This window comes from Myotis davidii, unplaced genomic scaffold (genome assembly GCF_000327345.1).
Source record: "Myotis davidii unplaced genomic scaffold, ASM32734v1 scaffold44, whole genome shotgun sequence".
In the NCBI taxonomy this organism is placed as follows: Eukaryota; Metazoa; Chordata; class Mammalia; order Chiroptera; family Vespertilionidae; genus Myotis; species Myotis davidii.
In genome coordinates this window covers 16782333-16796440 of record NW_006299705.1, presented here as the reverse complement: position 1 = coordinate 16796440, position 14108 = coordinate 16782333, and the positions used below count along the sequence as shown (strand labels likewise).

The window sequence follows — 14108 nt, the reverse complement described above, 5'->3', positions numbered from 1 at the left end:
GAGCCTTCAATAGCCAATTCTCGAAGAAGCACGTTTTTCTATGAGCATCTTCATAAATACGTATAAAAGTCATGCTGGTCAGTCACTTTTACCAATACCCTGGTCCTACAGAATGATCAAGAAAGTATTGGTTCGTCTGGGACAGAGCCACAACTGTGAGTGTCTTAAAGATAACACAATACAACGCATTTCTCACTCGCTAGTGGAGGTGGCAAAGAGGCCCTGGGAGGAACAGATTTCCCCAAAGCTCCCAGAACCCCCACATGCCCTCCAGAAAGTCTCCTTCTCTTCCCTCGCTATCAGTGCCTCTTTTCTGCTTTTAGGAACAATGATGTTTGAGCAAGAAAACTAGTACATATCCCACTACAAGACAGACATAATTTTGGAGGCCCAGCACAAAGTGAAAATGCAGGGCCCTTCCTCAAACATTGTTATGAATTTCAAGATGGAACCAAGCAGGGGCCCTTCTAAGCTCTGACCCTATACGACCACACTGTGCCCTGGCCATACAACCATCCTGCCTGAGGTTTCCTGCCCCATCTGAATCCCAGGGGAGAGACAAGGTGGCTCAGCTGGGTTGTTCAGACAAAAAACAGATTTTTTTTTTTTGTTCATGATGGTTCAAACACTGATGTGAAAATAGGTGTCATTTCACATTCAAAATGTCAGGCAAAATTCGATTTCTAGAGTCTCTGAATGATCAGTCGGCCCCTAGATTTTTCATTATAGAAATAGTCACACTGGGTCTTTACATGCCCTTAATTTTAACAAAGCCATTAATCAGACATGATGAAATTTCTGCATTAATCCTACATGATTTCTAAAACATTTTAACATTTCTTAACTGGGAAAGGTATTAATATCGCCAAAGCAACAGGTCATCTTAAAGGGAGTAAGTAGCTGCACAACAGCTTTATACACTATGTGAAGCCTTAGATTTAGCCTGTGGTATATTTTGTTCCCTTTTAAGATCACAATCATAGTTTTTTCAAGGAGAGCTAGTAAACACAGAAAGCTGTATGGTGACTTTCCCCCCCACCACACCCATATATATATTTTAACGCCCATGTTTCGGTCACGAGAATTTTACTGGTACCCAGAGGTATCCCGTTCTTCATAATGATAATAATTTTAAAAGTGTGTGTACATAAAAGCGCCAAGTTACATGACTAAGCAGCGACACTTCCGGGAGTGAATGTACTTCCTGTATTCCGCAAGCTGCTTCAAGTACAGATTCGATGGCCATCTGTGCTTTTCAACAAAACTGCGTTCTTCCACTAAAATTTTTAGAAAGAAGAATGTTAATAGAATACATTTTATTTGGGATCGAGTTTAGGTATCCCAGTCATGCAGGGGTAACTCCCACAAGTAACCCCCACAGGCATTTCAACTTCCCAGAACACTTCCATATACTCCCTACTCTGCCCTCAAGCTTTTCAAAATCATTAAATACAATTTTCGTTACATCAGTCATCAGGACACATCTTTCCATTCATTAAGTAGTATTTGATAATGTTTTCTTTCTTTTCTTCCTTTAATATGACTTTTTCCTGGAGATGAAAATGGACTTTTTTTTTCATTTAATTGTTTCATTTTTCTCTGTAACTAACACAACCTCCCAAACGCTTTCAAGTCCCCTCCATTCTATTTCCAACCAAGCCAGAGCTCTCAGGTAGCCCATCCATCCCTGCAGGGCTGGGGGTGCTGCCCTGGAGACCCTTTCCTCCGGAACTTGCACCCTACTGCTTCCGAGGCCTGCTTCATGCTTTCATGCTGGTCCATACACTCCTGACGCCAGGTCCTGCCCTTGATTCTCTAGTTTTGGTGAAGCAGAACCTTTCTTAGCTTCTGAAAAGGGCAGGCACATAAGAAGCATTTCTGAGACCTTGCTTGTGATGAAACCTCTTTCACCTCTTCACACACAATTTGTAATTTGGTTTGGTACAGAGTTCTAGATTGAAAACTTGGCTCAGAATGCTGGAGACAGCACATAGCAGATCTTTTCAATCTGCTGTCTCAAGGCCTTCACTACTGGGATAACTCCTTGTATTATTTCTTGATAATTTCTTCCCCACTGTTTTTTATTATCTGTATTAACTTCTATTATTCAGGTATTTCACTTCCTGGATTGAGCCTCCATTTTTTTTAAACCTTTCTTTCCAGTCTTTTTGTTTTTCTTTCTGGGAAATATCATTACTTTTGACTATTTTAGTCACTTTGTTTTTTTGCTATTATATTTGTAATGTCCAAAAATGATTTCCTATTCTTGTATTGCTTTTTTGAAAATTGTGGTAAAATACACGTAAAAGAAAACGAACCGTCTTGACCATTTTTAAGTGCACAGTGTATGATAAGTGGTGCTATATACACCCATGTTGTCGTGCAACCAAGCTCCAGAGCTCTTCATCTTGCAAAACTGAAACTGTGCCCATTAAACAACAACTCCCTATCCCTACCCACCCTGCCCCTGGAAACCACCATTCTACTCTCTGTCTTTACAACTGTAACCTTCTATCCCTGGTTTTTATGGCTGCCTATCTCTTATGCTTTGAGGATATTAATTTTAAAGGTTTTTGTTCGTTTTCTTCTACTCCTTGTGCTCTTGTGTCTCTTTATTCCTCTAAGTTCCTTCTTGTGAGATAATAGGAAATATACATTGGTCTCCAGTTCTTGACACAGAGGCTCCTGAAACCCTTGTAATTTCCTGGGTGGTAGTATTGTCTTTTATTCTAATTAGGCAATTCTGGGCGGGCTCCTGATGAGGGCTGGTCATTGAAAAGACATGATTAGAAGTTTGGCCCTAGCTGATTTGGCTCAGTGGACAGAGCATCGGCCTGCGGACTGAAAGGTCCCGGGTTCAATTCCAATCAAGGGCACATGCCCGGGTTGCAGGCCTGATCCCCAGTAGGGAATCAATGATTCTCTCTCATCATTGATGTTGCGCTCTCTCTCTCTCCCCCTTCCTCTTTCAAATCAATAAAAATATATTTAAAAAAAGAAGTTTGGACTTTCAGTGTCCCCCCTTCCTGATCCCCACCATTCTCTTAAGAAGGAAAAGGACCGAAAATGGAGTTGATGACCAATCATGCCTACATAGATGAAGTGTCCATAAAAGCCCCAAAAGTACAAGGTTCAGGGAGATTCCAGGTTGGTGAACACATCCATGTACTGGGAAGGTGATATACTCCAATTCCACTGGACATGAGCTCTTGCACTCCGGACCCCAACCCCCACACCCCACCAGACCTCACCCTATGTATCTCTTCATCTAGCTATTCATCTGTATCCTTTAATAAACTGGTAAACTTAAGTAAGTGCATCCCTGCCTTGTGTGAGCCAATCTAGCAAGATAACTGAACCCATAGAGGGGGTCACTGGAACCTCTGATCTATACCAGTTGCTCAGAAAAACTGGACTTGGACTGGTGTCTGAAGTGGGGTGGGGGATGGTCTTGTGGGACTGAGCCCCTAACCTGTAGGATCTGGCACTCTCACTATCACCAGGTCATAGCCGGTGATGTGGAGAACTGCTTGGTGTGGGGTATAAAACCCCACACATTTAGTGATCAGAAGTGTCAAAAGTGAAGTGTTTTGTGTGAGTAGTAAAGGAGACACACGGGATAAGGACTCACAGGAAAGTAATACCCAGGTAGAAAAACTGTAGATTTTTCCTATTCACTTCTCTTTTGTTTTTATTCATTGTGTCTTGGTTTGGGTATCTATCTTTCAGGTTGGACATTGCCTCAAATATCTGTTAATCCTCAGTTATCCTATATAATAAAAGGCTAATATGCAAATCGACCAAACGGCAGAACGACCGGCCATTATGATGCACACTGACCACTAGGGGGCAGATGCTCAATGCAAGAGCTGCCCCCTGGTGGTCAGTGCGCTCCCACGGGGGAGCACTGCTCAGCCAGAAGCCCTGAGATAGGCTCATGGCTGGTGAGTGCAGTGGCGGTGGTAGGAGCTGCTGCGGCTGCGAAGGTCTACTCTTGCACGAATTTCGTGCATTGGGCCTCTAGTAAAATACATACTACAATATTCAGCTAAATTAAACTAGCTGTGAGAATAATGGCTCCATAAATGCCAACGGTAACATATTCCTATGCACTGCTGTTTGCTTTCATGAGTCCAGTCTATAAAATGTCTAATATTTAATGAGCTATTTCACTGAGTTCTGATGCATTAGTGCTAGAATTGACAAGTGATCTTTTCCAGTCTCACTTTCAATTTCTAAACACCCCTAAATAAGAAAAATTCTCAATTAAAAAACAATTTGCAGAATTCCAGTAATAATTTGATAATTTTTGAAACTAAAATAGGCGATTCTTTAAGAAAGCTCTGAAGTGATTGTGACAAGAACCCTTCTGAACTTGAAGTGACCCTGTGAAGTGGGCCAGGTGTAAGGCAATATGAAGAAGAGGTGACTGTGACACTCAGGAAGACACGGCCTTTAAAGCGGCAGCCACTGCTCAGTTCCAGGCAGCTGTTGTGTGGGAAGATGGGCCAGAGTAGCCAGATCTTCAACTTTCCAAAAGAAGCCAAAAGTTTAGTTCTTTTAATGTAACGTGTTACAATTTTTAAATGTTGACACTCAATTTAAAGCAAACAAACAAGAAACCACGTGGTCCAAACAGACTACCAGTTTGTGACCATCTATTTAGACCATCAAATTCTCCCTTATCCACAGGGGGTTTCCTGCCCAACAGGAGGGTCACTGCAGCCCCGGACACAAGCAGGCACCACGATTCAGAGCACTCGTGACACCCTTTCCTTCCCATCAAAGGACACAGAAAATCACTGACACAGCCTCAGCTTCCTGCCCCGCCTTTTCAAACTACACCCTTGGGCCCTGCTTTTCACTATGCAGGAGGTCATATATCCTTTATAGGTAATTGTATAAGTAATAAAAGAAAATAAAAATTAATAACTCAAAGGATTTACAGAGCATCTTTCTCCTAAGCTGTAATAGCATTCTCCATGTGTCTCATGCATTTATACAATATAGTAAGTGGAAAATAAACCTTATTTTTGTTTACAAGTGAAGGTGACCTAAGGTAGCATAATGAAGGTAGTTCTAAAATCAAAATGTTCATTCATTTCATTTTAATTGACTTCTGAACAAATAACTGTGTAAGAATGTCTACACTAACAGCAAGCAGAATGTACTTTTTGTTTCTTTCTTGCACAAAGTAGATGGTTTATGTTGTGCTGCTTTGGTTTATTTTGTTACTCTACAGCACCAAGAGTTGAATTCTACATAAAGAGGCTTCCACTAGCCATTCAATGTTTGTTGTCTGGCTATGAATGTCTGTCAAGGCGTCTTGCCTAAAACTGACTATTTCTCGGTTTGCTGAATGAAACCAGGCACTTTCACTTTGTTTTAGCAGCAGATTCTCTTATACAAGTAAACTTTTATGTAGAAGGCTAAGATATAAAGCAGATAAAAGTGGAATTACTCTGGTTGAAGGTGGGAGGAAAATATCCAAGAAGCACAAATGTAGCCTTGTCTTCCCTCTACTTCTCTTGGCTCCCTCTTCTTTCCTCTCTCACTCCCTACTCTCCACCCCACCTCAGAAGAAATTCAAGCATCTCCAAGGAGAGTTCTCTGTTTAGAGTTTAAGAGAACTTGATCTTTAATTTCCTTTCCCTTTTAATCTGATTATTCCTTGAGTCTATTCTAGGTAATAACGTGAGCAAACCACTGTATCTAAGTAATCACCTACTCTGATCACTAGCCTATTTTCATTTCTTTCCTCTTATGTAACGCTGAGAAGCTCAACCTTTGATTGGTTTTGACCTTTATAATTTATCTTAAAAATCACACTACACATACTTTCTCTGCACATTAAGTTTCGCAACATTCTTTGATCAATAAAAAGTTACTACTCCCAGGTAACACAGTGAGTACAATAGAACAATATTTTATAAACAATACACAATAGATACAATTCTTATATTAAAAAACGTTTTTCAGTTAATACTGTTTAAATTTTGCTTCCGACTTGGGTGGTTAAAACCAAGATCTTGTTTATCAAAACCAAATGCCAACAGAGGCCACTTTATCACCACACTTCAGGGAAAAAATGCATTTAAAAAGGATGGGAGCTATAAAACAATCATTAGAAAACTTCTTGTGTAACACAGGTTAAGCGACTTACGTAAGGTGTCCTCAATGACCACACTGCGTATTTAAAAGGAATGTATTACATTGATTTTTTAATTTTCAAAAACTACCACTCCTATAAATTACGTTTCACATCTAAGAACAAAGAGCATAAAGTTTTCTTTCAACACAATAATTGCAATCTACCTGAAAGATCCTGAAATTCAGGCTTTTGACTGAAGATGAGGTAGTTAGTGGCAATGAAATGAAGTAGCCAGGTTGAAAGGCAATCAGAGTGGTGAAACTGCAAGAGAAATGGAAAGTGAAACAGTATTGTAAATAATGACCTTCAATACGATGATTAGCTAAGAGAGAATGGTCTGGAGAACCCATGGAGAGCCCCAATCCATGTGTAATGTGTCTGTATATATGATGCAGCCTTCAGCCTACTCTGACAGCAGAAAGGAAAAGGGAGCATTAATAACAAAGAATAATAAAATCACATCAATGAAGAAACCAAATCAAATAAGTAACAAGTTGCTGCTGCTGCAGTGGCTGAATATCTTTAAGCAGATATATGGTTGCATCCGTGGTTCACAAAGGCTATGTGAGGTTCTCGAAGATTTAGTTTAAGCTTTCAATCTAAGGCCATGGCCTTCACTAACTGCACTTGTATCTGTGCAAGATTACAGTCAGCAAAGGTATACACTTGGCCATATCTAAAGAAATTCATCTGAGGAGCAAACTAAAAATTATTTAGAGGAGGAAGTGTCATCAACCAAAGGTTATGGTAGCAATGTGTAAGTATTTCTATGAGAAGGTTATGTTTGAATAGTTGCTTTTAACTCAGATGTACTGTTACACTGAGCAGGATTCCCAGCATATTTCTCATTCTGTTTCAATAGCTAATGGAGAGGGAACTCGAGCAACTTGGCCATGACATCATCACCTTGGTGCCAATCCAGTGACACTCACTGATGTACCTAACCACTCACTTCAGAGTGTGGTAACTTGGTGGCAGGAAACTTGGATATATGAGTGTAGTTGTAGTTCTTTTTATTATTATTATTATTAGTAGTAGTAGTATGGTAAATTATACACAAAATTTACCATTTTTAAGTGCAACCATCACCACTACCTATTTTCAGAACTTTTTATTATCCTAAACCCATTAAATAATAAGTCCCCCTTCCCCTTAGCCCCAGTCCCTGGTAATCACTATTTTATTTTACCTTTACAAATTTGACTATTCCAGGTACCTCATATAAGTTAAATTACACAGCATTTGTCCTTTTTCTGTCTGGTTTCTTTTACTTAGCATAATGTCCTCAAAGTTCATCCATGTTGCAGCATATATTAAAATTTCATTCTTTTTAAGGATGAGGAATACTCTATTGTTATGTACATACCACAGTTCATTTATTCTTTCATTTGTTGATGGACATTTAGGTTGTTTCCACTTTTAGGCTATATATAGTTCTGTTAAGGACAATCAAAAATATGTAAAAAATAAGTAATACTAAATTGAAAAAAGATTTGTAATCTCAAATCTTAAGGAAGAAACTCAAGTATTGCTCTTCTAAAAAGTTATAATGTGGGAATATGTTTTAACATTTCAATTCATAGGGTCTCTCTGATTCTTATTAAACAACAGACTTTTTGAGTTGTATGAAACTTTATAGTTCATCTAATCCCACATCAGATTTTAACAATCTTTTTTTTCACCTTGTATTTTAGCAGATGAATGTGAATGATCTGAAGGGAATAGAGCAAGAACATGTAGCTATTTTAACAGAAGCCACCAACACTATTAGCCATCAACACTATTAGACGATTAACCAGAGCAACTAACCTACCAACAGAGTTCAGAATACTGCTGATGGCTGTGACTTTGAAAGAGAAAGGTGATCACAGAAATAAGTAGCTGCCTACAAAAACATAATTCAAATGCACAATTTTATTTTTGACTGAAATTTTAAGAGTGGGCTCTTGGCAAGAGATGGAACCCTATAAACTACTTGTGGGCAAAAATGTGTGCTGAACTGAGAAAATAGGTTTAAACTTAAATAAACAAAAGAATAAAAAAAGAATAGGCATTAAAAAAACAACCTGTAAACCAAATGCTATGGCATTTAACAACTCTGTAAATAATAATAATGGTGCAGAAAAATACCTAGAAACTCACCAGGAAAAGGTCAGAAACAAAACTGGTGGCCCGAAGCAGCCAAATATTAATGCACAGATTATAAAGAAGTTGAGTTTAAAACTTTAATATGAGAGTAAATAGGACTTCACAGGAATCACAAAGTTTGGCTAGAAAGGGTTAAAAGTGGAGTAGAGATAAGGAAATTTCTACCTCAATCCAAAGGAACTGGTCGATAAAGGAAAGAAGCCTGTGTTATATGTTAAGAGTTCAACTTGATGGAAATGTATGGACCTAAAAAGTGGAAACAAGGTAAAGAATTGAGAGAATTTAGGGACAAGTGGAAGCGGAAATGAAAAATATCAAAACTGCTAATCTATATTGAAGGTATGAATGATGCTTTCCTGACACACAGTACACAGCTGGCAGAGATGATGAAAGGATTAGAAATTTCAATTACTCAGAGAGCTACTGGAAGTCTAAATCTGCTAAAAACAATTTCACCTTTTAGAAGTCAGAGAAACAATGAGGAAAAGGTAACTAAATTCTGACTGGCTAGTAAAGGAGAACCTCAAACTAGAAACTTCAAAGAGAACTTAGGAGAAAATTATCCTGTTATCTGGAACCCGTAATTCCAAACTAGGGACCATCAGGAATAGAATAGAGGAAAACTGATAAACATAGGCTTAATCTTAGCAAATAGAAAAGTCATCAGAAACAAACAGTAAAATTTAAAAAGAATTATTTCAGAATTTTTAAATTCAAGAGAAAAATAAGTATAATCACATAATCAGAAACCACACAGTTGGGGAAAATAGGGCAGAAAGAATTTATGACAATGCAATTATAAATGATGCTGGTGAGGTGTGTGCATGTGTGTTTGTGTATGTGTACTTGTGGGGGAAGGGGCACTTAAAGGAAATCAATGCAATCATACTGGAAATTCTCTTATGTATAAACTATCTACTTAAAGGATATTACAAGAGGCCCAGGCCAGGTAGCTCAGGTGGTTAGAGCGTCATCCCAATATGCCAAGGTTGCAGATTCAATCCCTGGTCAGGGCACATACAAAAATCAACCCATGAATGCATAAATAAGTGGAACAACAAACTGATGTCTCTCTCTCTGTTTCTCCCTCTCTCTCTCTCTCAAATTAATAATAAGAAAGGATACTACAAGATAAGGAAAGAGGAGCTCCTATCCAGTTTTTTAAAGTATGACAGACTTGTTAGAATAGTCTGAAAATGATACATCAAAAATGAACTGAGATTGTGAAAATACTAGGCAGAATAAAAGTGCATTTTAGAATTAAATCTAGAGGGTAGCTATTTATCCCAAGCTCACTGTAAATATATAACAAAGAAGAGCGATCAGGGTTACTCAATTTTTTTATATTTGTGTTTATCTCTAATATTAACTATGTATGATCTTATGACTTGATTATGGAAAAAAAAGAACTCCAAAATAGAGAGTAAGGAAGACCTGGATGCTTTGAATGAATTCCACTGTATGCCTAAAAATACATGTTGATTAATGAATTCACCTCAGCACACATTTGGCTGTCTCAGAGTCTGACCTTTTCCGCATTATGTGGCTCTATTTCAGCTACTTGGATGAAGACAAATTCATCATATTTTTCTAATTCTGGATTTCAAAGTTGATAGGAATAGTCAGATAATATTTCACAAAGTTTTGATAGTCTGTAATGATGGATTGAATATATTCCTGTGAAAAAGACCTAGAAGTTCCAGTTTACTGCAAGGTCAATAATCATCACTCTGTGCATGACTGCTGCGGGCCCTGAAACTGTCCCAGGGAGGGGGTGAAATGGAAGAATAGTTAAGGGCTGGACCCATTTGCATAAACTTCTTGCTCCCAGAGATAAAAGAGAAAGAGTGGGAGCCTGGCTAGCGTGGCTCAGTAGTTGAGTGTCAACCTGTGCACCGAGGTCATGGTTCAATTCCCGGTCAGGACACATGCCCAGGTTGCGGGCTCCATCCCCAGTGGGGGACATACAGGAGGCAGCCGATCGACAATTCTCTCTCACCATTGATGTTTCTATCTCTCTCTCCCCCGCTTCCTCGCTGATATCAATAAAAGAAAACCAACAACATATTAAAAGAGTGGGAATAAGGAGATGGTAAATGTCTGACTGGGACAACAGGTGAGAGTTCCAGAAGCAGAGTTCCAGAAAGCAGACCTCGTTTATGTATAGACCTAGCCTGGTCCTTTGTCAGGTTCATTTTCTAGGGTCTGTGTAACTACAATTAGTCACAGTAAGTTGACTGTGTAAAATCTACCTGTTCCCTAGAATGTGCAGCAATACAATTATTAAAAACAAAAGGGTCCTGAGCTTAGAAGACACAAGATATTCTGAGGAGAGAGTAGGTGTACCACAGTGGTTCTCAATTCAAACATTTTTACTAAATATATACCCTATACCATGAGACATATCAACAAAAGGAGGTTTGAAAGGATTAATGAAGTACACCTATACTTCCTACAAACAACTGAAACTTCAAAACAGGTTCAGAAAGTGAATGAATGGATGAGCAGATAAATGAGCAGCCTAATCATCCTATCAGTTTGCAGGGACCAATCCTGTCATTTTCCTTTCAGGAGCCCTAAGATATGATCATTAGATGTGATCATCTGGGGGAATTCAATGTAAATTCTATTTCCTATAATGCCTATATGACACAGTATTGCACCACACTCAATGGCTCTAATAATGGCCACCATTTAGTTGAAAAGTTCCCCATCAGCAAATTCTACCTCCTTAGAAAGGGATTGCTCAGAAAACCTATCTCCAAAATTACCTGCCCACAGAAAAGTGTTGTGAGGGCACTTTAGCCTCATTAAGCCAAACTTCCACACTAGGACAGGAACTAACATATCTCTTCAGAAGATTCTAAAAAATTCAAATAAGCAGATACCTAGGGCCAATTACCTTGGCTTTCTTGAGCAGATCAACTATATCGAGGTTCATGGATGCCAGCTCCCTGCTGGGCATGCTCTGCAGCTGGGTAATGATGAACAGCTCACAGATGTGCTGCAGTCTGGACACCTGGTACATCTCAGCACAGATGAGGAGACACATGGCCTGGAAAATGCCAGCTGATGCAAGGAGGGAAAGAAAAGAAAATGGACAATCAAACCATTTATTTTATGGCCCAAAGCAATCAGAAAATACTGACTCTATCATTCAGTGCAGAATAGAGTATCCAGAGAAAACCTTGAAGAAGTCAGCATTCTAAACTTCATTTTAAAAAGGAATTAATGTAAGCCTTCATCCTCAGAAGAGAATCCATGTGTCATTTTTGTTTTTTAATTATCCAGACACAGAGATTCTATAATTGCCCTGAATAATCAAGTCCAGAACTACAGGAGAATTCCTTCTGCTCCCTAACCTAAATCCTTGCAATTTTTCTCCTTCTGGCTGTAGTTCCAGGTTTGTTTGTTTTGTTTTAATTGTGGTAAAATAAACATAAAATTTACCATTAAGCATTCTTCCAGTTTTACAGAGAAATAATTGACATACATCACTGCTTAAGGGGTACAGTACGATGGTCTGATTCACATATACTGCAAAATGATTACCACAGTAGGTTTACATAATATCCATCATCTCATTATAGATACAATAAAAAATAAAAGAAAAAAATGTTCGTGATGAGAAAACTTGGGATCTACAATCTCAACAATTTGCCTATATATCACGCAGGAGTGTTCGCTACAGTCATGTTGTACATTTCTAGAACTTACTTATTGACCACCTTCCTCCAATCCCCCCCACCCTACCTTCAGCCATTTTTTTTAATATATTTTATTGATTTTTTACAGAGAGGAAGGGAGAGGAATAGAGAGTTAGAAACATCGATGAGAGAGAAACATCAATCAGCTGCCTCCTGCACACTCCCCACTGGGGATGTGCCCGCAACCAAGGTACGTGCCCTTGACCGGAATCGAACCTGGGACCCTTGAGTCCGCAGACCGATGCTCTATCCACTAAGCCAAACCGGTTAGGGCACCTTCAGCCATTTTTAAGTGTGCAGTTCATTCGTTTTAAGTCCATTCACATTGCTGTGCAACCATCACCACTATCCATCTCCAGAACTCTGATATCATTCCAAACTGAAACTCTGTGTCCACAAACAATAACTCCTCAACCCTGGCCATTACCCTGGCTGTTGTTGTTTTAACACTTCCTTGTAAGTTTGATTTTTGATGTAATTCTCTTATCCCTCCTTAAATGCCTACATTCTTTTATAGTTAGGAACCAAGCACGCTGTGCATGATATTTAACATAATGAATAGATTACCTTTCTTTCTGTGATTGTTCCCATGTAAATATTCCAGTGTCTACCTTAACTTTAGATTATGCATACTGATTTAAAGGGCCAGAAGGTTGAGAACCACACTGCCCTACACCTTTTACCAATTTGTAAAGTGCTTTGTCCTATAGTTATTAGTGCTTCTCTGAGCATTTGTTCTAATTAACAGGATAAAACCTGAAAATCAAAGCATCAATTACTCTAGTGAGGGGATGCCTGAGAAACCAAATTTTCTTATTATTTCAAATCTGGTCGTTTTTATTTAACATACATATTTGCCAGTATCAATATAACATAAACAATAACAAACAGGATATCTTCCAAATCTAAATATAAAGACACCTCCATGTCTAGGCTGCCCACGGTGGCCACCACGCTGTTGGTGCTGGTGGGGACACCTGAACTTATGTCAGACTCAGAGCCCATAGAGGTACCCAATCACTGCTCTTCCACTTGAACTGACTGAAAAGTCATTGTCCCAATACTACCTCCACCTGCTTAGCACTTTCCATGATGTCACCTCTGATAAGCCATAAGTGAAAACAGATCTCACAGAAAGCAATTCATTTAAATGGCTGACACTTCTAAAAAAGAGAATTGTCAGATATTACCTAACATTTAAACTGCTCACCTGGGCAACAGGAGTCCGTGTATAAGTACTCTAAGAATGACAAGAACGTCTCTTTGGAAACGCCATAGACTGGAATCAGAACACTCTTTGCTTCCATATAATTGCCATTGAACATGGCTGCCATCACCTCACACCGAGCCACCAGGATGGCCCTGTGGGCTGGCACCGTCGTACCTGCACGGTTCAAAAGAGAAACAGCATTAAGTAAGATAAGCTTGCAGAATTATTATTCTAGCAACTTTCCTTGTGATTAGACTGGTATTGCATTAGGTACAGCTAAGCTGATATATGGAAACCAAATTTGGGGGTGGTAGCCAGTATTAATTCAGAGACTTAATTTTTCATTGAAACATAGAGCATTCAAAAGTTGTCTTTGAAACCAACTATTTCCAAGTCAGGCAATTACTTGTTACTTAGTTTATACTTCATGAAGATAAAAACACTGAAGCCGAAACCAGTTTGGCTCAGTGGATAGAGTGTTGGCCTGCGGACTGAGGGGTCCCGGGTTCGATTCCAGTCAAGGGCATGTACCTGGGTTGCGGGCACATCCCCAGTAGGAGATGTGCAGGGGGCAGCTGATCGATGTTTCTAACTCTCTATCTCTCTCCCTTTCTCTCTGTAAAAAATCAATAAAATATATTTAAAAATAAAACAAAACAAAAAAAAAACACTGAAATGAAATATTTTGTTTCATCCTATCCTATCTAATAAAAGACAAAAATGGTAATTGGCGTACGACCAATACCCTTTTCATTGGCTAATCAGGGCTATATGCAAATTAACTGCCAACTAAGATTGGCAGTTAACTGCCAACAAGATGGCGGTTAATTTGCATATGTAGGCACAATGCAGGGAGGCGAAAGGGAAAGCAGGAAGAAGCCCCCTGCCACTG

At 39.0% G+C, this 14108-nt stretch overlaps 1 protein-coding gene across 1 annotated transcript in view; it reads right to left on the bottom strand.

The window, feature by feature from the left end:
• Positions 1–26: 26 nt before the first annotated feature.
• RHOBTB3 (Rho-related BTB domain containing 3) overlaps positions 27–14108 on the bottom strand; it is a 50228-nt gene continuing 36146 nt past the window's right edge. The window contains exons 9-12 of the mRNA XM_015571581.1: positions 13217–13390; positions 11202–11368; positions 6316–6412; positions 27–1277 (exon numbers count right to left, since the gene is read on the bottom strand). Of these exons, the coding sequence (XP_015427067.1) occupies positions 1162–1277; positions 6316–6412; positions 11202–11368; positions 13217–13390 (554 nt within the window). The 3' untranslated portion in view covers positions 27–1161. The remainder of the gene's footprint in view (positions 1278–6315; positions 6413–11201; positions 11369–13216; positions 13391–14108) is intronic.